Source organism: Electrophorus electricus, chromosome 7 (genome assembly GCF_013358815.1).
Source record: "Electrophorus electricus isolate fEleEle1 chromosome 7, fEleEle1.pri, whole genome shotgun sequence".
Taxonomy (NCBI): Eukaryota; Metazoa; Chordata; class Actinopteri; order Gymnotiformes; family Gymnotidae; genus Electrophorus; species Electrophorus electricus.
Genome location: NC_049541.1, coordinates 21,770,502 through 21,791,484, shown reverse-complemented (window position 1 = coordinate 21,791,484; position 20,983 = coordinate 21,770,502). Strand labels below are relative to the sequence as shown.

Here is a 20,983-nt window from a genome sequence, read left to right as displayed (position 1 = left end):
ATATGTAAATTTATTTATATATATATATATATATATATATATATATATATATATATATATAAAATATATATATAAAATATAATTTATTTATTTTTTTTTATTGTGCAGTTGGGACTAGGCTGTGTGGAAGAGAGCTTCAGAGATTTGAAGTGACTTTTATTTCATTCTTGGAATATCAGGCAGTCTTGCATGATTTTTCTTTTGACCTTCATGAGTTATTCCAAGATTTCGAAGCAGACATTTCTTTTAAGTGAGAACCTGCTTTCTTCAAAACCAGTCAGATAGGTTTGTGTTGCCTTCGTAGTGAGAGCCCTCCCTCACTACTCATCACAGGACCAGAAAAAAAGCCCAAATTTCCCTAAACTTCCCAATGGAAGCTTTCACTCCACGTGTTAGTCCTAAGAACCCGGTTTCCATGTGAACGAGCCTTTCCTTCAGTGAGCACGTTCTCTGCTCAAATGCTGAGAACGCCATGTTTGCAGTAACAGCTGCAGGGTGGCTCTGGGCCTTGGGCAGCTCTCCAGGACAGACACAGGACCAGGATTAGGAGAGTCTCGGATATATCTCCAATTAATTCTGTCCCGTTTCGGCTGAGACCTTGGGCCAGTGCTCTGGGTCAGGGCAGCCACTGTGCTGAGCTCAGACGTGTGGCTCAGGTCCAGGGCTAAGACCTGACCCCATATCCAAGGTGAAATCCTGTTTCCTAACATTGGCAGGTATTCATTGTGCATAGCTTCACTGGAGTGGTTTGTTGACCTACACACTAAGAAAACCACAAAAAGATCATAATCAAATGAAAAACGTTTAATTTTCCACATCAAAGCAACTATTTACATTTATACAAACAAAAATATGAAATTTAAATGAATCTCATGACATTACATTGTTCTGATCAGTGTAAAGACCTCAAAAAAACTTCAACTCTATAAAACAATAAGAACCCTTGGTGTCACTAGTGTCAAAATAAGAATAAAGTATATATATCCAGGCCTTTCCATTTCCAGTTGTCTGTCTAGATCCTTTATGCAGTGACGTCCTGTAATGTATCAGGGAAACTCCAGACAGGAGCAAGGAACAGGATAAACAAGACACACTCGGTGCAGGCGATTACCGTCGTGTGACTGAACTGTAAAAATGTAAGATGGTTCTTAACAGCAAGCCAACACATTTACACGGACACCTGTTACTCTTGAACAGGGGCCGTTTGGTGGGATGTCTGGAAATGATATTTGACACACCACCCCTTTGTTCTTGGTCCAGCGTAGTCTGGGCATGTTACCGGAGATGTTGAGGAACCTCCACCTGTCAGACAGAAGACAGCGCACACTCACAACTACTCCCAAGGTTTGGAGAGCGGCTCAAAGTTTACATACGCGCATACGTAATGTCAGTGCACGACAACTTCCTGGCCTTTTTTTGTCTTTTTAATGTGATTAGTGATGATTAATTCTCAAAGATTGATGGGTTTATCTACAATCTCAGTTACTGAGATCTTAAATGTAGGACCACGCCTTGGTGAGTTTGTTTTGCTGTCCTGTTGCCTGGTACAGGGAGGCATGTGTGTTATCAGGCTGGCCCACAGCAGGGTCTATTTATACAGACATTAAGTAGGTGGTATGTGTAGGGTCAGGATGCTATCATCAGACAGGAACAGGGTTTTTTCCATCACAAGACCCCCACACAACCTGTGATTTAGTGTTGTTTTCCAGAAGGGTTCCAGACGCGCCTGACACATTCTAGCATGTCACTACAACTTGCCGCGCCGTAACGGATCCAGTGTACACAAGCATATGGCATGTGTAATAACGCATGCTTACGTCATGTGTAATAATGCATGCCTACATCACGTGTAATGACATGTTTATATCACATGTAATAATGCATGCTTACATCAAATGTAATAAAACATGATTAAGGTACATGGAATAATACATGCTTACATCACACGTAATAACACATGCTTACATCACATGTAATAATGCATGCCTATGTCATGTGTAATAACACATGCTTACATCACTTGTAATAACATGCTTAAGTCATGTGTAATAATGCATGTTTATGTCATGTGTAATAACACATGCTTATGTTATGTGTAATAACACATGCTTGTCACAGGTAATAACGCATGCTTATGTCACGTAATAATACAGGCTTATGTCAAGTGTAATAACAGAATGCTGGACTGCACGGCCGTATTGTTCAGGTAAGCAGATCACCTCTAACTCTCTACTTTGATCATACATCCCCCTGTGGTTCCTTTTACTCTGAACATGATAGTTTAATATTTAGGAAGTTGTTTTATTTTGGGACATTACTAGACATTCTCATTCTTACAGAATACTCTTTAACCCTGGATAGATTTGTCTTACTGTGTATGTTGTGTGTGTGTGTGTGTGTGTGTGTGTGTGTGTGCATATACTTGCATGTGCGTGTGTGTGTATGTGTGTGATACTCACCCGTCTCAGAGATTTGATGCTGCTTGCTTGGATATCAGCCATGAGTTGATCGTGTGCCGATCGTTGTGGCGTGGACGGTCTGGGGAAGTCCCGCTCAGCGATGGGCCTTAGCGCCGTCTTCAGCTCCTTCAGGACACCGTCCTTCTCTTTCTCCTTTGGACGCTTCCGCGATTTCTTGCCCGTGACCGGAGCCGCTCGTATCTTCGTGGATCCGGCCTCGTGGAGTCTGATCACCTCCGCAATCGTTCTGGTGGGGGTTTTCTTCTCAGGGATGCTTTGGGCTTTGGGTGGAGGTGGAGGTGGAGGAGGGGGCGGCGGGGGCGGCGGAGGGGCCGGAGGCAAGTTCTTTTTGCCCGCATCGTGGCGTGGTAGCCGCGGAGAGCACCAGGGCGAGGTGAAAGGTGACGACACGGGCGTGCTCTTCTGCAGCGCGCCCGCGCGGCCATCCAGGGGCGTGGTGGCACCGCCCTGCCGGCGGAGCTCCTGCATGCGCCTCTGCCTGTGCCGGTCCTGGTTCCGCGTGAGAATGCCCGTCATGGTCATGCGTGGGCCCGGCAGGTCGAACTGGTAGCCCAGCTTGAGCAGGGTGGTGTTGTCTCGGAGGAGCTTCACCATCTCCATCTCCACCTGGCCTCCGCACATGTGCCGCTGGTTGTGGAAGCGGAGCTCGGTGAGCGTGCTGTTGTGCATGAGTGCCTGCACCAGGGCCAGCACGCCCTTCCCCGTCACGAAGTTGGACTCGATGTTGAGGTTGGTCACGTGACAGTTCGCACGCAGCATCTTGGCGATGGCAAAGGCCACGTGGTCATCGGCGTGCGTGTTCGCTAGGCTGAAGACGCGCACGTGCGTGTTGGACTCAAGTGCCTGTGCGAACTGGGTCAACGTTTCCTGTGAGATGTTGTCGATGTTGTTCAGGTTGACCTCCATGGTGTCAGGGTCGTCGGTGAGGATCTTCTCCAGAGCCTCATCCACAATGGTGGGGTTCCCCGAGAGCTGGGTGCTTTGCTGGGCTCTGACGGTTGGTTCCACTGGTGAACTCCTTCTCACGGGCTCCAGTGTTTTGAGGACTGAGTGGCCATTACATAGGTGATGTGAAGGAGGATGCTGCTCTGGAACATTCTCCTTTATGTCTTTCTGTCCTTTATCCTCTGCATCTTCATCTCCATCTCTGTCTGCCTCATCTTCACTACTAGTCTCCTCTGATTCACTCTCTTCTTCTTCTTCTTCTTCTTCTTCTTCTTCTTCTTCTTCTTCATGATTCTGTTCTCCTCTGTCCTTTTCACTCTCTTCTGCACTTTCTCTCTCGTCCTCTGAATCGGAGCTATTTCTTCCCCTCACACGTTCCTCTGTCTCATGACTTTGACCATCCTGGAACAGTTAGTTATAGGAATGTTTATAGGAGTGATAACACCATGACCAAGCACTAATGTTGAATACTGCCATGACTCAGCAGTAATGCTGAACAACACCATTAATGCGCACGTGCGCGCGCGCGCACACACACACAGACACACACAGCAGTAATGCTGAATTTGGACACTGGTAGGGACATTTGCTCTGTGTGTTAGAATAAATATGCTGTACATTTAATTATCATCATAGTGATTTTACACAGCATTTCACTAAGGAATGTGGATATGGTAGCAAAGGAATATATTATTTTAGAACAAATGAACTTATCAGAAATATAACTTATTGATACAGTGATCATTACTATGCACTCTGTACTCTGGTAAGGGTTGATGACCTTTTCATAGATGGTCAGGGTTTATAGACGCGTCACTGACCTGGGGGCTGGAGGAGTTCCTTCTCTCGTTCTCCATCAGCTTCTGCGTCTCCTTCTCCCAATACTTCATAAGAGCCTCCCGGCTGAAGGTGCCAGTGGGGGTTTTAGCCGTCTGGTCCCTCTGCCTCAGTCCGACGGGGACGTAGCCGTCTGGGTCGATGTCGGCCAGCTCCTTCTCCAGCTCCCGGAGCTCCTCGGCCGTGAGCGAGGCCAGGAGCTCGTCCTCGTCCATGTCCTCATACTTGCTGAGCTCTCGGCGATAGCCAAAGGTGCTCATGACCTCCAGCTGGGCGTGAGTAGAGTGAGGGCGTTGGGAGTGTGGCAGCAACAAGCACCAGGGTCCTTACTAACCCTGTCTGCTGTGAGCTTTAAGAGCGCACTGGGGCCACCTCACAAAGCCTGGCTCTGATGATGCTGCTTTTTTGGGCAGTGGGAGTCAACCACACAGAGTTACAAAAAGAACGTGAGCTCACCCCTCGGTCGCGGAGAAGGCCGTCAGCCGTGCCGTGCTGCATGCCCAAAATAATCCCAGCGACGCAATGAGGGAAGACTTTAGAAACTAACGCATCAAGCCATCTACTAGGCTTAGAATGACACCGTGAAACAGACAGCACTTCTAAGTTGAACCTGCTACTGAGGATTTGATTATGTACAGTTAGTAGCACATTGGTGACCAGTCAAGTAAACGACTAAAATTTTAATTATGTCAGTCAGCACTGAATTTTTATAACATATTTCTATTTCTAATTACTTTCTGACTTCACAACAGACCACACATTAAATATTATATATATTATCGTAGTGATTGGGTTCTGCTGGTTCTGTTATCCACTGCTGTGCTTCCTTCGTTTATCTATAAGAGACATTATACTTATCTCTTTAAAAGTTTCCAGTGTGTGACCCCCACTGACCTCAGGCCACTGATTTTGGTATAAATGGTGATGGTCAAAGGTCAAAAGGTTGTTGACAGTTGTGACAGTTTTCCAGGGAGTGACTGCAGTGTGTTGTAGTTAAAGAGACAGAGGCAGTCAAAATAACAGTGAACTTTGCGAGGTTTCCATAGCAACAAGATGCTTCGACCAGAGGTCCGTTATCAGCTGTGTAAGCAAAATGCTTTTGAGATACAGAGCACTATTGGACTGGGCTTGTAACTCATTCATTCACTCACTCATTCATATTTAACATAATTCACAATCGGGGGGGGGTGTTACACACTGAAATAGCTCTGATGCATTAATAACAGTGGTGGTGTCTGACAGTGGCATGTCTCAGTGTTGGTGTGTGACAGTGATGTGTCTTGCCCACTGCACACTCTGCTCAACCTCCAGTTAAATAATGAGGTTTGTCCCACAAACTGCTGTGAAATACTCAACTGTAAATCCCATGATACCCCAAACCAAGAATACTCTCAGGTTTCATTTCAGACAGGAGCTGCTTCGGTCCAGTGTCTTCGGTGTGATAATCCACACCTTCTCTCCTTTATGTGAATATGACAGGGTTATAAGAAAATCTGTAATACCAAGCTGTTTGACACCCAGTTTAAATGGTTTATTTAACACTGTACATAAATAAAATAACACAAGTCTATCAGTCCAACTGGCCCTTGAAACTCCACTAATATTCTCATCAAATTTTTAAATCAATAGCAACTTATATTACATAACATCTGTCCTGCTAGAAAATACAACAGTTTCAGTTAAATAAGATAACGTGAAAACAAGTGTTAACTATACAGTAGTAAACCCACATGTTCTGTCCCTATCACGCCTCTGTCACACTGTCGTACATGTCCAGCTCCTTGTAGGTGAGGTAATTCTTCAGGGCGGGTGGAAAGGGAACCGTGTTCATGACCTGAGGGCTGTTGAGTCTCTGCAGGGTCATCTTCTCCCTGATGACCAGCCTGCACAGGTGCTGCAGCGATCGTGGGTTACCTGTGGCCACACCAGCACATGCTTACACAATGGAGTGGACTGTGTGTGTGTGTGTGTGGGGGGGGGGGGGGGGCTTACAGAGGATGTGACAGATCTCAGGCCACTCTTTCTGCCTTTCTAAGATCTTGGTGAGTTTGGAGCAGATGGGCACATGTCTGACGTAGTCCATGATGGTGCGCACCACGGGTCCCGCCATGTGTCTCAGCCAGAACACGCAGATGAAATCGCAAAACTAACAAACACAGAGCCGTACAATCACAAAACAACACACACTAATCCACGTCACATTACACAATACAGTGCATTACAATATTTGATAATAGAGCCTGTACCTACAGTATACTTGACTGTACCTACAGTGTACCTGTCTGTAGCTACAGTATACCTGTCTGTATCTACAGTGTACCTGACTGTACCTACAGTGTACCTGACTGTATCTACAGTACAGTACCTTCTGTCCTTCTTAGCAGTTCTTGAATTGTCCACTCACCATCACCTTACTGGAGCAGTTGTCTGTGTCCTGTATTGAGAAGTTCTGTCCCCAGACATGTCCCGTGTAATGCTGGTCATGATAGCACTGGAAGCAGCTGTCTCCATGGTAACCATTGCTAAGGAGCATCCGCAGCATGGACTGATCTTTCAGGCAGTACTGCAGTGCTGTGGGGAACATTGTGTCACTGACCACAGTGAAGAAACAGTTAACGTTGGCACCATATGCCAGCAGCAGCCGAACAAGCTCGTAGTGCCCCGCCCGCACGGCCACCAGGAGGCAGCGCAGTGGGTCCAGGTCAGGCCCAGCGCCGGCCTCCAGGAGCTGCTGGGTGCAGGTCACGTCGCCGTTGGAAACGGTGAAGAACAGCGCGGTCTTCCTCATGTCATCATAGTTGTCAGAGATGTGTGCGCCAAGGGGTGAGTTGACGTCAAATCCCTTCTGGATGAGCAGCTCCAGACAGGATGCGTGACCCCCGTCTGCTGCGGAGTGGACTGGACTCATCCCAGACAAGCGGATGGCCCGCTTAGTGGTGAGGGGGATGAGTGTCTTCAGAACCCTGTGCAGTAAAAAAACAATTGACCACAAAATAAACACACGAGGCAGAATACATTATTAATCTGCTGTGTAACTCTAATTTCTGTGCAGCACTTTGAAAAACTTTATGCTATATAAATAAAATGTATTATTATTGCTAATATTTTATTATTATTAAAACTATTTTAAAACCAAACAACCACAGAGGTATGCTGAGGTCTACTCAACAATAACAGTCTTTATTTGTGTAGTACGTCTGGCTTTAACAGAACTCCAACAGCTTCAGCAGGTCAGGTGGCTCACAGGTAGTGGCCTTGGTACGCAGCCCGGTGGATGGGCAGCTGGAAGGCCAGACTGGCCACGTTAGGACTGGCGCCGCGCTGGAGGAGCAGCTCAACGCAGTCCAGGTTTCCCGAACCTGCGGCGTCATACAACACAGTGTCTCCGTTGGTGGCCTGCGCGTTGACGTCGCCCCCTAGTGGAGACAGAGAACACGACAGTAAAATCTGAAGACAGATCTCTTATTCCCGTGTAACTGGGTTGTTCAAGCGCGTTTGCAGCACGTCTGTTTTTAATCTCCGTGGTTTCTGATTTTTCTACACAGCGCGCTCTGCTCTGGGCCCCACACGTGCGCAGCCGTCTCTTTCTCGTGTTAGCTGTGGCACGAGCCTCGGTTCCAGCTCACCGTGCTCAATGAGGATCTCCAGGACGTCCGCGTGGCCGAACTCGGCAGCGATGCCGAGCGGCGTGACGCCGTGCACGTCTCGAGCCTCCACCTTCCCGCCGTGACGTAGGAGTAGCATCATGATGTCGGCGCAGCCCGCCCGGGCGGCCTCGTGAGTGGCCGTCCACTTAGCTCTGCACACCTGTTCGACGAAGGCTCCGCCCAGGATCAGCGCGAGCACCGTGTCATAGGAGCCCGCCCTGACCGCTGCGCACGACATACAGGCCAAGGCTCGTGAGTGCAAAGCAGAGCAAGAGTGCTGATCTAATCATTTTTAATGTTTCATATCATAAAGGATAAAGGTGCATGGACAGGGGGCTACTGATCTGAGGTCAGTGCTCTTGGTGAGTGGTTTACCATACGCATTCGAACCCAAAGAATAGATTTCTACTTCATTCCAATGTTCATGTTCATTATTTCTTCTGAATATTCCTTCTCTTGTCAGAGCAGTCCTAGACTTAAATTAAAATATTCTCAGGGAGCTTCCTGTTGTCATGTAGTCTACATGTGTACTTCAGTGTCAAACAGTAACGTAACGTATGTGATGATGGTCAGCACGCGCGCTGTGCGTTACCTAGCAGCAAAGGAGACTCGCTCATTCTGTTCGTGTTGTACGGAGAAGCTCCGTGACGCACGAGCACTTCCACATTCCTCGCGCAGCCCGCGTGAGCGGCCAGGGTGAGCGCGGTTTCACCCTCCCCCGTCACCTCCTCCATGCTCAGCTCGTGGGAAGCTGACCAAGAAAACAAACAAACATGTTTGTTTTAGATGTCCTTTGGTGCCTGACGTTTTCATAAACCATTTTCGCGCTAAGGTGCGTAACACAGGATAATGATCCGCGAGCTTGTCATCACGTGCCCTCACCCAAAAGCACCGCGTCCAGGAGTCGTGCGTCCGGTTGCACGGCGGCTCGGTGAAACGGGAACCGTCCCGCGGGGTCAGCCACCTCAAACGCGCTGGCGTGTGCACACAGTGCTCGCAGAGCAGACACGTCACCTGGAAGACAGTCTGCACGTGTAAAGTGGTGGCTTTTTAAATCACGTTTGGAGGGTTCTACCCTGGTGCGCCACGCAGGCTTCGTGGAAACCTGATCTTAGGACAGTCCTTCAGCGCGAGCAGCTGAAGGGTAACAGAACACTAGATATAGGCCGTAAGATTACCTCGGTCGATCGCAGCTAAAATCTGTAGATTTTCGTCACTGGCTGTTCCAGAGGTGCTTGACAAAGATAACAGAAACACACATTTACAGAAGGATTTTGAAACATGACGCAGGTGCAGGTCTGGGGACGAAGCTTTACTCACTCTGCTCTCTGATGCCCAGACGCGCAGACCTCCTGAAGACTTTGTCGGACCGCAAACTCCATCATGCGCTCTTCGTCCAGCTGTCCGGTGTCCGTCACGTCACCGTGTTTAGCTCCGAGTTTACAAACAATCGCGCATGTAAACAGACTTCAAACTAAACAAACAAGACGTCAGCTTGCGAAGATAGCAGAATTGAACGTCGCTTTGAAAACTGATATCACGAATAAGTCTTTCATTTAAAGCGAAATAAATGGAAATGTCTGATAGGCTGACAAATGCAGTGTGTGCTGTCACAGAGGCAGCAGTGAGTGAGCTTCACGAGACATCTTTCCTCAGCAGAACTAATGTTATATTTAGTCTTGACCCCTTTTCTCGGAACAGCTCAGTGGATCTGTGAGCAGGTCGGGTTCCTGTTTACCAGAACATCACGTGAAGGTGCTGGACAGAAGATGACGCTTATTATCTGTCTCGTGCGCTGACTTCTGAAAGCAGACTCACCCACTGGCTGTAAAAGAGGTTTATTTACCATTTGAATAGAACACAGTAATATTGCAAAATGTGTTTCGCGAAATTTGATTACACCAACAGAGACTCCGAAAACTTCACTGTAGGTCCAGCATGTTGACGTTTCAGCCCGTTTACTGAATCTTTTCTGGAGCAAACAGGCGACCGGGATAAAGTGAAGAGCGACGTGGTGACGTAACAGCGCAGACACGTGAGCGACCACGCGGGGGCAGTGTGGGGCGGGGTGACGTCATAGGCCTGCGACGGAAGAGTCCCACCATTATAGTAGACATGGCTGGAGTGGTGAAGAAGGTAAGTGTGGAGGTCGTTCATGTTTTCACGGGTTTATTATCACTACGCCACAGATGGTGCCTTTCAGAAACGTTTACCTCTTTGCCGAATTATTATTAGGTTCGCGTAGAGGACGGGATTGATCAGTCAGCTAGATAACCTAGCTAGCCTAGCTAATTAAGGCTAATTATGGAGCAGTCGCGTCTGGGTGAACTGGTATATGAATTAAGCAGCTAGATATATGAATTAAGCAGATAGATATAGGAATTAAGCTGATAGATATAGGAATGTAACATAGCTGTTTGTTTTCTGAAGAAGAGCCTGTTTAGGATGCAAACAGGAGCTCTGTCCTCGGGCTCCGTGCTTGGGTCTGCAGTGCGTTAGGTGCTAGGCCACTAATAACGTTATACAGTAGATATCAGCAGTAACAATACAGTAGATATCAACGTTCAGCAGCGTTTGTGAGTATTTATGGCTACTGTAAATTAATAGAAACGGGTTGTACTTGCAAGATTGAAAGTCCTGGTCTTTGGAATGTAGAGAGTTAATCCCACCGATAAAAGCATTTAATCATGTACAAGAAAATTAGCCAATTAACTAACAGTTTAATCTTCTGGTTTACTAGATGTTAATACTCTTTGGTTGAATAACAGTAATAATCTTGACTGATATAGGTTCGCTTTGATTTCATATTGTTTCATATCTGTTGTGTGATTCATTCCCATGAATTGGCCTTCCTTTCAGACCACAGGCTTGGTGGGTCTTGCCGTTTCACAGAGCCCACATGAGGTAACTGATACATCACCAACAACAGGCGCTAAAACGACTCCATCCCTTCACCCAATGGCATGTGGAAATCCGTGTGAAGAGACTGTGTCCAGTACAAGTGAGAGTTGAACTGCATTGTTGTTGTTTTTTCTTTTTCCTTCCTGTAGCGTCTTAGGATGCTGTACACCAAGATTTTGGGGTCCTTGCAGATGGTGCCCCAGGATGCAGCGTACAGGAAGTACACCGAGCAGCTGATCACAGAGAAGTTCAACCACGTCAAAGCCGTAAGAAACACAGCCTCTCGCTGGCACGTGGATGTGTGTGTGTTGGTTACCAAATACATTTGTTCTTCATTTGCTTTCATTTGATTGGTTCATGCACTGTTAGCAAATCCAGTCATTGTATGAAATGTCTTGTGAATCTGGACCAAACTTTAGAGGGGCTGTTATTGAGTCTGGCATGAGCCTTAGAGAATGTTTGCGTAACGGCAGAACCTGTGCAGCCTGTCAGTTATGCATGAGCCGTGTTGTGAAGGTGCTGTAATGTTAGTGAACACCATGGCAGTGGCCTGAGGTTTCTAATTTTAAAATGTCCTGTGAAGGAACCTGATGTGCAGAAGCTGGAAGAGAAAATCAACTGTGGTCAGATTGAGGAGGTCATTGCGCAAGTAAGTAGAAGTCACGATGACCAAAAAACAATTCGTGTTAACTTTCACACTGAAAAACTCAGCGTTTTACCAAGATCAGATGAAGCATTAGCCTGCAGTAGCCACTCGGACATCAGTTAAAGGTGTAAAGACTCATTGAGTTTTATCATGAACGATCCCAGTAGTTTAAAGGTTAATAATCAGTCATTTGTAGACGTATTTCTTCCCTTCTGTGAAGTCTGCTATAGTTGGCGCCTGCTGATGGAATTGCCATAGTTTCGAATGTTTGTTTTTCGTTTCAGTGTTGTGTTGAGCTGTGGGTGTAATTTAAAAAATAAATGTATAGACATCATGTTGCACTAGCGCGTTTACATGGAGGTCTTCTGTCATCGGTGCGGGTCTTTAGTGTGCTGGTTATGCCTGAATTGTTTTATGTAGGCGGAGTCAGAGCTGTCCTTGTCCAGGAAGATGGTGGAGTGGAAACCATGGGAACCGCTGGTTGAAGAAGCCCCAGCTAACCAGTGGAAGTGGCCAATCTGAAGAGTGGACCTGATCTGTAATGCGCACCAGATCATGTATGCTGTCTTTTTGGGGGAGTTTTGCTGATGTAAATTTTATTTATGTTAAAAAATGAAGAATAAATCTTGTATATACAAATGGCTTTTGAGGATGTCTGATAATGGTACAACTGTCCACGTTTTCCTCTTTGTGTGGGTGTAAGTATTTTAGACCCAATGTTAAGTTAAAACATGCAGTTTGACAGCTACAAACAGAGTTAGTAATGCAAAAATACTAACACCTCCAGTGCCAGTCTCCAAACAGGCATTAAAGTTCTCTGCTGGTGTCAGTAATGTTGATGACCGTTCTGATGGTGTAGTTTTATCTCTGGCAGTGTTGTGAAATAGGATCTTTTGCCACTAGGAGACCAATCATTCGCAGATGTGTAGTTAATCCAGATGGACAAGACAAAGTACAACACTGCATGATGACGATAAAAAAGTTTGGGATTTTATACTTTAGAGTTAGCGTATGTACAGTTAAAAATCTTTGCATTTATAATTTTGTCTCAGTACAATCATCACATTACACAGTTATGTAACTTTTACATAAAATCAACTACAAGCAGAAATGAAACCATCAAACAAAGAAGAGGTTTGCTCTATTTTACGTAAAGGGAAAATAGAATGTTAATGGATTATTTCTACATATCTGTTTTGTCTATCCCTTAACAATGGTCTAAGTCTCGTTCAAGAACGTATAGTTCTCTCAAGGAACTAAATTACTGTGTAGATTTTAAAAAGTTATGTAGATATGAAATACATATTCCACATGACAATGAGCAGTTTATGGGTGGGTGGTCTTCCTTCATGTTCCTTCATGGTTTACTGAATGAAACAAAATGACCCTAAACGAAGTTCATGGACAGCAATAGGAACAGAAACAGACCTACAAGTACCGAGTACTGAGACTCATGGTTGCTTTACATCTGCAGGAAGTAAATGCTAAGAACTGACAGACTTGTCTCAGTGCTTTAAAAAAAAAACAGGACTGTCAGTTACTTTAAACATATAAATTATAAAGCTGTTAAATGATGACTTTAAAATAAAAGTACTAAAACAGAAAATGTATCCCAACAGCTGGGGTTTGGTCTGTTGATGTGGTCAGTGATCAGTCGTACATTCTAGAGAGGTCTTTGTGTAACAGTATGTCAGCTACGCTTGCTTAGAGAAACGTTTTTCAAATCTAGAGCTTCCTCAGAAAATGGATACAGAATTGGATTTTAAACACTTCACCAATTACGTATAAATATTACCTTTTAACAAGCTAAACTAAAAAAAAAGAAGACATCAATATCAATAGAGCAGTCAACTTTTCAAAAGAGTAAAAATTTTGGCATTAGTTCCAACAATAACATATCAAAGCACTGTAAATTATAAGTTATACAGAAAGGCACAATTTAAGATCGAATCACACTCTGCCCTCAAGCGGCCCATGCTGGAGACTTTAGGAAGGTGTGAATGCAGAAGCCATCACTCTTGATGTAAACAATGGCAATTTACAGCATTACAAGTGTTACCCTCCAGACGTGGGCATTACGTAGTCACATAAAAAGCTCCAAACATGGGCATTATATGGTCACATAAGGGACTCCAGGCTTTCTGTGATTTTGGCTGAGCCGCCTGAGATGGTGCCGTTGTTCTCTGTGGAGCGAAGAACCTTCTCATCCTCCCTGGTGCTTACCAAGCTCAGTATAGCTGTGTAAAGGAACCGGAACTGCTCCTGAAAACACAAATTCATTTCAGTCTATTGCTAACGCTAACACTGGGTTAGATGGTGAAAGTGAGCTAATACTAACACAGCTAGATGGAGAAAGCAATTTAGCACTAATGAGTAGATGGTGAAAGGTATTGTGCTAGTAACTCATTTTGATCTTAGCAAAACAGAATAACAGCTAAAGTGCTGCAGTGGCCTCTGTCTTCCTCTTAGCTCTGTCACTGTCCACGAATGTCTTTGATGCATGAAGTTAGACGGATATCAGGGTGTCGGTTCTCTTACAATATCACCGAAGACTCCGGGCCTCAGTAGGTTGGTCATCCTCGCGGTCTGATAGACGTCTATACTGTTCTCCTCCTCAAGCTGGTTAACCAGGGTGATCAGGGAACACAGGATCCCAGCACTGGATCCTCCATACCTGCATGTCCATACAACAAATACCAAGATCTGGATGAATTACAAGAAATGACAGGTTCAGTTCCAGTGAGTCCAGTTTAGATCTGGCTGATATTATATAACTAGTTCTTATTTTGGAGTAGACCGGCTCACGAGGTGGTGTATTAGTTCTGTGATTAAAGCCATGCAAAGTACATAGCTTGACTAGGTTTAGTTAAAAAAGAATGCTAAGATAAATGTGCATGCACAATAGTTCTCATCAGGACACTGGCAGTAAGGAGACCCGTTACCTGTCGTGAACTATGATGGTTCCCTCTCGGTGGTCACTCTCTTCTCTGATGATGTGGACCAGCTCGAAGGTTTTGCTGACGGGGCTGTCTGGGTTTAGCCAATGAGGAGCCTGGAAGCAGCGTACCTCCAGCATGTGGTCGTCCTGTCACACAGGAGAGTTGCACGATATAAATGCCAGCTGTTTTGCATTCTTTTTTGCTTCCAGTGTAATTTACTGGTAAACCAGCAAGCAGAATTGGTACGCTTATAGACAGTATAGCCTCTTGTCCACCAAGGAGCCAAATGGTTCTGAAGACAGACAGTAACCATTCCGATCACAACTCCACATGTAGACAGTTTGGCACAGAAGACTTACAGACTGTGTTCATTGCCACAGACAAAGGTAGGCCTCTTCTTATCTTCGCTAGTGTTTGTCATAATATCCTGTGATGTTTTACACTACACAGGATATTACACATAAACACTAAAAATAGTCAAATGACTTTAAATTATCAATCTCATCAGACTACTGTCACATGATTACATTTATCTGACACTTTTATCCAAAGTGACTTACAATTATGACTGAGTACAACTTGAGCACATGAGGGTTAAGGGTCTTGCTCAGGTGCCCAACAGTGGCAACTTGGCAGTGTTGGGATTTGAACAAGCAACCTGCCAATTACAAGGCAAGCAACTTAACCACTGATCTAGCACTGTGCTACCACTGAGGTCCCACATGATTATGACGTGAACCCGTCATTGCTATAAATACTTCCTGGCCCTGATTTTCAGCACAGTGGTTGTGCAAAAAGAAACCGTAACCAGACTCAGAAATCCGCAATGGCCCAGACTTGGCCTGGACACAGCCCAGACACAGTCATAGATACAGCTCAGACGTAGCTCAGACATAGCCTTAGTAACCGTTTAGCCGTACAGTGGAAAAGTTGCTTCTGTTTTCCTTACTTTTAAGGCCTCCAAAATGAAGTCATGCACCACCAGTGGCTCATCATAAGACAGACACACTCGATCCTCCCCTCGGAACGTCACCGTAAAGTTCTCATAGGTGATGGGCTGTTCTTTGTTGGGCCAGTACACACAGTCCCCCTCCTTAAAACCACAGATAAGGCAGTTCTGTTAATCTAATACTGTCAGGCAGTATAAATGTGCTTGCTTATGCATAGAACATGACCCCACCTGGGTCTGTGGGTCTGGCAGAGCGATGACGATCTGAGTGTTGTGGTCCCACACCATCTTCCAGAAGTCTTGCACAGTGTTGAGCAAAGGGCTCTGAGTAATGATGAATTCACAGCTTTGAGAGTAGCCCTGGGAAACAAAACCCCACACGCATGAAGACCTGGTTCTTGAGCTCTAGACGCTCAACTATGCTGCAACACGCATCTCGAATGGTTCTCACCATGATGTATGAGGCGTTGATGTAGTCTGAAGAGTCTCCTACCGTACTGGGCAGGTGCACTCTGGACCGCTCCACTAGACAGACACAGATCAGTAAAACCCATGTTGCACTGTTCACGGCCAACGTTCGTAAAGCATGTTAGTGTAGCAGGGTTCATCTTCAGTGCTCCAGAGATGTCTTTTCAATACCAGTCGAAATACTGTCGAAATCACTGCAGTGTCTGTCTATGTGGTTGAGAGCCACTTTACCATGCATGCAGTCTCAGTGTGATGAATGCTAACAGGTGTGTGACATAACATGACGTGATTACCCAGCAGCACTCACCAGGCAGCAGAGCAGAACTCCTGTTCTTTGGTATGTTGCTGTCCTTCAGAGCGGTTGCGTAGTCACTCTGTTTCACACAGTTCTGACTGACTAGCTACAAAAAAACAAACAAAGTTTAACCTGGTTAACCTTCGTTGTGACCGTAAAGGACTGATGGTTGAGTGAGCTCGCCATACCTCGAACTGTTTCTCCAAACAAGTCTTGCCGGTTGGTCCAGGGGTCAGAAGGTCGGAAACGTAGGCATGAATGTGGCTGGATGACACCTGTGTCTCTTTATTCTTAATGGCCTCTACTAGGACATCGTGGATAAAAATGTATTGTTCCTGCACACAAAAAGGAATAGTGAGTGTTAAATCAGGAATGGGTTTCTGACTGGTTTCCTTCATTATTGATAGAATTCAATAGTTATGATAAGCCAGGTTGTTTGCCAGTGCTAAGATTACCACTGCATTTCTGTTTCTAGCCCTGGGTATACTGGCACTGACAGTCCTAGCCCTGGGTATACTAGCACTGACAGTCCTAGCCCTGTGTATACTGGCACTAACAGTCCTAGCCCTGTGTATACTAGCACTAACAGTTCTAACCCTGGGTATACTAGCACTGGCAATCCTTCTAGCCTTGGGTATACTGGCACTGACAAACCTAGCCCTGGGTATACTGGCACTAAGAGTCCTAGCCCTGGGTATACTAGCACTGACAGTCCTTCTAGCCCTGGGTATACTGGCACTGACAGTCCTTCTATTCCTGGATATACTGGCACTGATGTTCCTAGCCCTGGGTATACTGGCACTAACAGTTTTTTGGCCTTGTGGTTAAGGAACAACAATGGAGTCCATATTCAAATGGCACATCCTGAGTTACTGCTAAACAAGTATTTAGCCTTCATGCACACAGATTAACAAAGCAGCAGACATGGAATATGTACAGCCAGATCAATAAAAACTGTGTGCTAGTCAGTATCTTATGGACTGCCCTGGTATCTGTTCCTTTGGTATTGTTTAAAATCGGATCCATTTGGTAAGGTTCAATTCAGTTAAAATGTATTTCTATGGTACTTTTTACAACAGGTGTTGCGACAAAGCAGCTCTGCAGACATCAGCTTCCCAGAGAATCCATGCCCCTAATGGTCAAGCCAAGGTGACAGTGGCATGGAAAACCCCTCTAAGGGCTAAGGTGTTGCTATGGTAACGGTTTGATATAATGTAGTTCAGTACTGCAGTATGAGGAGAAGCCGGTTACCTCTGTCTGCACCAGGTAGTTCCTCTGGGTTCGAATGTGCTTGAGAAAGCCCATGATGTTCACTGTTCCTTCAGCCTTCATCTGTTTGAGCATGCTGTCTATGACAATATAGGTTCCTGTCCGTCCTACACCAGCACTAAACACACCAACACATACACACTCAGGTTAGCAGCACACACATATAACTGGGAGTTATTTGACCAGTGTCCCTGCAGCACAATAACAACGGTGATGCATGATACAATCCCTGGTTGGAGCTGCAAGCCCAGTTCAGTCTCTCTCCATCACCTTACCTGCAGTGCACCACCACGGGGCCTGAGTCAGGAGTCCGAGCCTGGGACGACTTCTGGATGAAGGACAATACTGGCAGTGTGTACTCTGGGACACCCATGTCTGGCCACTGAGTGTAATGGTACTGAACCACTGTCCTCTCCAGACTGCGCATCTTCTGAGAGCTCTGCACATGGAAACACAGAACTTTAGAAGATGAACTCAGACTCTACTCTTCATAACACTGCTTATTTTGAAGTGTTCTCTCTGAGACTTTTGGGAATTGGGCCATGTGTTGTGTCGGTGTCTTCTAGGATGTTGACTGTTATTGTGATGATTTCAGACCTTTTTCATGTTGATGTTTCTCAAGGTGAAGGTCCTCCTGGTAAAGTAGGCCAAGGTTTTTATACTTTTCAGTGTGACCAGGAAGCTTCCATACTCTTCCTGGTTCTCCACAGGCCAGTACTGGTCACATTTCCTCTGTGGACCAGAGTCATCGAGCACACACCACGTCACCATAGTCACCCAACACACACCACATCACCATAGTTACCCAACAAACCACATCACCATAGTCGCCCAACACACCTTACATCACCATAGTCACCCAGCATACACCACATCACCATAATCACACAACACACCACGTCACCATAATTACTCAGCACGCACCACATCACCATAGTCACCCAACACACACCACGTCACCATAGTTAACCAGCACACACCATGTCTTACAGTAGCTTTATAATTTACTGATGATCGGTTTGCATATTCACCAAGGTGCATTTTAAATGTATGAAAGTTACTAAACAAATAACGCTCACTGTGGAGCACTCAGACTGGCTACTGGAGTTTATCTGCAGAGTCCCAGCCTGTGGTTACAGCTGTAATATAATACACTTCACCTGCCTCTCAGAGTCATGTGGACATGCTCCATGACACACATAAACCACCCCTATCAGTGAGACTGACCCAGTTCCCTCACACTCACCCGGCCTTTCTCCACTAGGTTGGTGATCATAACGATGATGCCAACGTTTTGCTCCCACACCATCCTCCAGAAGTCCTCCAGGCTTGCCTTCACCGGACCCTGGGCTGCTATGTACGCCTTCGGGTGTTTGTAGCCCTAGTGCAATACATTGTCATAGTTATGTTCCATGGTAACCAGTGTACACTGTCAATCATGTATCTATTGGTGACATAAGAGAGCTCTTGTGAGGGTAACTACATCTATAGTGCAGGCATTGTTTTACTGTGTCAGGATCACCACAAAGCTCTGAACTGTTTTTAAGAACAAACTACAGTGATTACTCTGCATATACATTTGCTTAAAATACTTACGTCCACGTAATTGGCATTTATGTAGTCTCCGGTATTTCCATCTTTCTCTAGATCATGGGAAAGCTTAACTCGACTATGATCATCTGGGGGAAAAAAGAAAGATATTACGCATGTGTGTGTGTGTGTGTGTGTGTGTGTGTACAGTGCAGTCCAAATGTAAATGGGATCCTTTGTCTTCCTACAGTAGGAGACTGTAATAAATGGGTAATTGGTTCCTTTGTTCCTTAACAAACTTTATAACTGCATCATTACACGATGGTCTAGAACTGATTCTAGCTGCAGCATTTACATCTCAAGATGAAGAGCAGCGATATGTCAGTATAGTAAAGCAGGCCATGAGGAGTTTGGAGAATGTGAGTAAACTGAGCCGAAATGTGTCAAGGTCGACCATAAGGAGAAGAATACATCAGTACCACCTCAGAGGGCTTACAGTATGCAAACTATGCAAACCACCAGTCAGCATCAAGAACAGAACGGATACAGCAAACTAGAGTTATAAGACAAACCAATTTAGACCATCTTAACCCTCACTGAGCATCCGGTCCTTTACAAACTTTACTGAAGACTGAAAACAAAACCAAACAAAAAAACAAGCAGGAAGTGAAAATTCCTCCAGTTCAACTAGTTAGACAGTAATCTCCTGGGAACAACCAGAACCCTAACCCTAACCCTAACCCTAAATCTAATCCTAATCCTAAATCTAACCCTAACCCTAATCCTAATCCTAACCCTAATACTAAATCTAACCCTAACCCTAATATTAAACCTAACCCTAACCCTAACCCATCTACTTGGGATTTGCATGCCAGTACAGATCTCTGGTTCCTATATAGTAATTACAGCCAATGTAGATATAAAAGTCTTTTAATTCAATCTTAAATTCTGAATTTATGCCAAATCTAATGTATTGGAATACGATGCCAAACAACAAAAGTCATGTGACTGCTGAAATTAGCAGCATACAATAGGTGTGTGTGTGTGTGTGTGGGGGGGGGGGGTGTAAGAAGACAGAAAGTGCTCTTACAGGCCAGGATGTTGATGTATCTGTTCTTGTTTTTGTTGTCGGGGTGGGTTGAACTGTCCGTTGTAATGCCCACGTCCACGATGCAGGACTGAATCTCCTGTAAATCATCAATGGTCCCTGTCACTCAAAGCCCGTAAGGTTTGGTCCAGTGTTAAGGCTGTCATAGTGTTAAAGCTACACACTCTGTACACAGCACTCACGCAGCAAGCCCAGGGTGCTACTCTCAGTACGGATAGTCAGGCCAGATGAGCGAGAACCATGACAAGGCATTTAAAGAGGCAAGAAAATTCACAGGCAGACCTGTCTTACCTCGTACGACTCTTTCAAGATCTAATGGGGGATAACAATGCAGAAAAAAACACAACAGTGAAAGTCCAGGACAAACAGGGCAGACGCAGGGCAGATGCAGAAGGCCTACTGATACTGGCTCAGACTAGCTCAGAGCAGATCATACTGCATTAGACTGGCTAAGACTGGCTCAGACCAGATCAGACTGCATTAGACTGGATCAGACTGGCTCAGATTGGCTCAGACCAAATCAAAGCACATTAGACTGGCTCAGACTGGCTCAGACCAGATCAGACTATCTCATACTGGCTTAGACCAGATCAGACTGGCTCAGACGGGCTCAGACTGGCCTAATTAGCGTGAACAGTCATGCAGACAGTGCCGCTAAAGTCATCACAGTACTAAAATGGAGCTCCTTACACAGAGCATACTAATGTGCCACATGCCCAGTTGCAGTGCCACGTCACACGCAATAGTGTCATCATTCCTGCATTTTGCAGTTCTTCCTAACACACTTAACAATGATTTGATTTAAGTAACATTTTGAAACAGATAAATTACCTCAAACTCCTTGGAGAAGGTGTTGCTGGAGTGGAGGTCTACAACATGCCTCACAAAGTCTTTCACTGGAAGGGAGCCGTGTTCCTCTAAAAAACCCGGCGTGATCAGTGATCATGTGTGTATTGCTCTGTGTATGTG

The 20,983-nt window shown here is 45.4% G+C and overlaps 4 protein-coding genes across 4 annotated transcripts in view; 1 reads left to right on the top strand and 3 right to left on the bottom strand.

The window, feature by feature from the left end:
* Positions 1-786: 786 nt before the first annotated feature.
* lmod2b (leiomodin 2 (cardiac) b) lies at positions 787-4,731 on the bottom strand. Its single transcript, XM_027007572.2, has 3 exons — positions 4,247-4,731; positions 2,460-3,827; positions 787-1,302 (listed from the first exon to the last, which is right to left on the bottom strand). Exons 1-3 carry the CDS (start codon positions 4,520-4,522, stop codon positions 1,276-1,278), a joined length of 1,671 nt encoding a protein of 556 aa, XP_026863373.2. The 5' UTR covers positions 4,523-4,731; the 3' UTR covers positions 787-1,275.
* A 1,038-nt stretch (positions 4,732-5,769) lies between these two features.
* On the bottom strand, positions 5,770-9,895 carry asb15b (ankyrin repeat and SOCS box containing 15b). Its single transcript, XM_027007500.2, has 9 exons — positions 9,230-9,895; positions 9,088-9,143; positions 8,792-8,923; positions 8,502-8,660; positions 7,889-8,134; positions 7,507-7,678; positions 6,667-7,225; positions 6,255-6,408; positions 5,770-6,176 (listed from the first exon to the last, which is right to left on the bottom strand). Exons 1-9 carry the CDS (start codon positions 9,292-9,294, stop codon positions 6,007-6,009), a joined length of 1,713 nt encoding a protein of 570 aa, XP_026863301.2. The 5' UTR covers positions 9,295-9,895; the 3' UTR covers positions 5,770-6,006.
* Positions 9,896-9,972: 77 nt separating this feature from the next.
* On the top strand, positions 9,973-12,099 carry ndufa5 (NADH:ubiquinone oxidoreductase subunit A5). Its single transcript, XM_027007501.2, has 5 exons — positions 9,973-10,045; positions 10,769-10,813; positions 10,960-11,076; positions 11,394-11,459; positions 11,877-12,099. Exons 1-5 carry the CDS (start codon positions 10,025-10,027, stop codon positions 11,976-11,978), a joined length of 351 nt encoding a protein of 116 aa, XP_026863302.2. The 5' UTR covers positions 9,973-10,024; the 3' UTR covers positions 11,979-12,099.
* A 325-nt stretch (positions 12,100-12,424) lies between these two features.
* ptprz1b (protein tyrosine phosphatase receptor type Z1b) overlaps positions 12,425-20,983 on the bottom strand; it is a 36,071-nt gene continuing 27,512 nt past the window's right edge. The window contains 16 exon segments of the mRNA XM_035528030.1: positions 12,425-13,718; positions 13,995-14,130; positions 14,399-14,541; positions 15,345-15,488; positions 15,576-15,704; positions 15,796-15,869; positions 16,120-16,213; positions 16,296-16,442; positions 17,359-17,494; positions 17,652-17,815; positions 17,974-18,108; positions 18,623-18,757; positions 18,973-19,055; positions 19,997-20,093; positions 20,306-20,326; positions 20,846-20,931. Of these exon segments, the coding sequence (XP_035383923.1) occupies positions 13,575-13,718; positions 13,995-14,130; positions 14,399-14,541; positions 15,345-15,488; positions 15,576-15,704; positions 15,796-15,869; positions 16,120-16,213; positions 16,296-16,442; positions 17,359-17,494; positions 17,652-17,815; positions 17,974-18,108; positions 18,623-18,757; positions 18,973-19,055; positions 19,997-20,093; positions 20,306-20,326; positions 20,846-20,931 (1,868 nt within the window). The 3' untranslated portion in view covers positions 12,425-13,574.

Coding starts and splice junctions, on each gene's coding strand:
- lmod2b (XM_027007572.2), bottom strand. CDS start 4,522: ATGAGCACCTTTGGCTATCGCCGAGAGCTCAGCAAGTATGAGGACATG. Junction 3,828..4,246: donor GGAACTCCTCCAGCCCCCAG/GTCAGTGACGCG, acceptor TAACTGTTCCAG/GATGGTCAAAGTCATGAGAC. Junction 1,303..2,459: donor GCATCAAATCTCTGAGACGG/GTGAGTATCACA, acceptor TCTGTCTGACAG/GTGGAGGTTCCTCAACATCT.
- asb15b (XM_027007500.2), bottom strand. CDS start 9,294: ATGATGGAGTTTGCGGTCCGACAAAGTCTTCAGGAGGTCTGCGCGTCT. Junction 8,135..8,501: donor CGAGTCTCCTTTGCTGCTAG/GTAACGCACAGC, acceptor TGTCGTGCGCAG/CGGTCAGGGCGGGCTCCTAT. Junction 7,679..7,888: donor GGAGATCCTCATTGAGCACG/GTGAGCTGGAAC, acceptor TGTCTCCACTAG/GGGGCGACGTCAACGCGCAG.
- ndufa5 (XM_027007501.2), top strand. CDS start 10,025: ATGGCTGGAGTGGTGAAGAAG. Junction 11,077..11,393: donor AGTTCAACCACGTCAAAGCC/GTAAGAAACACA, acceptor TGTCCTGTGAAG/GAACCTGATGTGCAGAAGCT. Junction 11,460..11,876: donor TTGAGGAGGTCATTGCGCAA/GTAAGTAGAAGT, acceptor TGTTTTATGTAG/GCGGAGTCAGAGCTGTCCTT.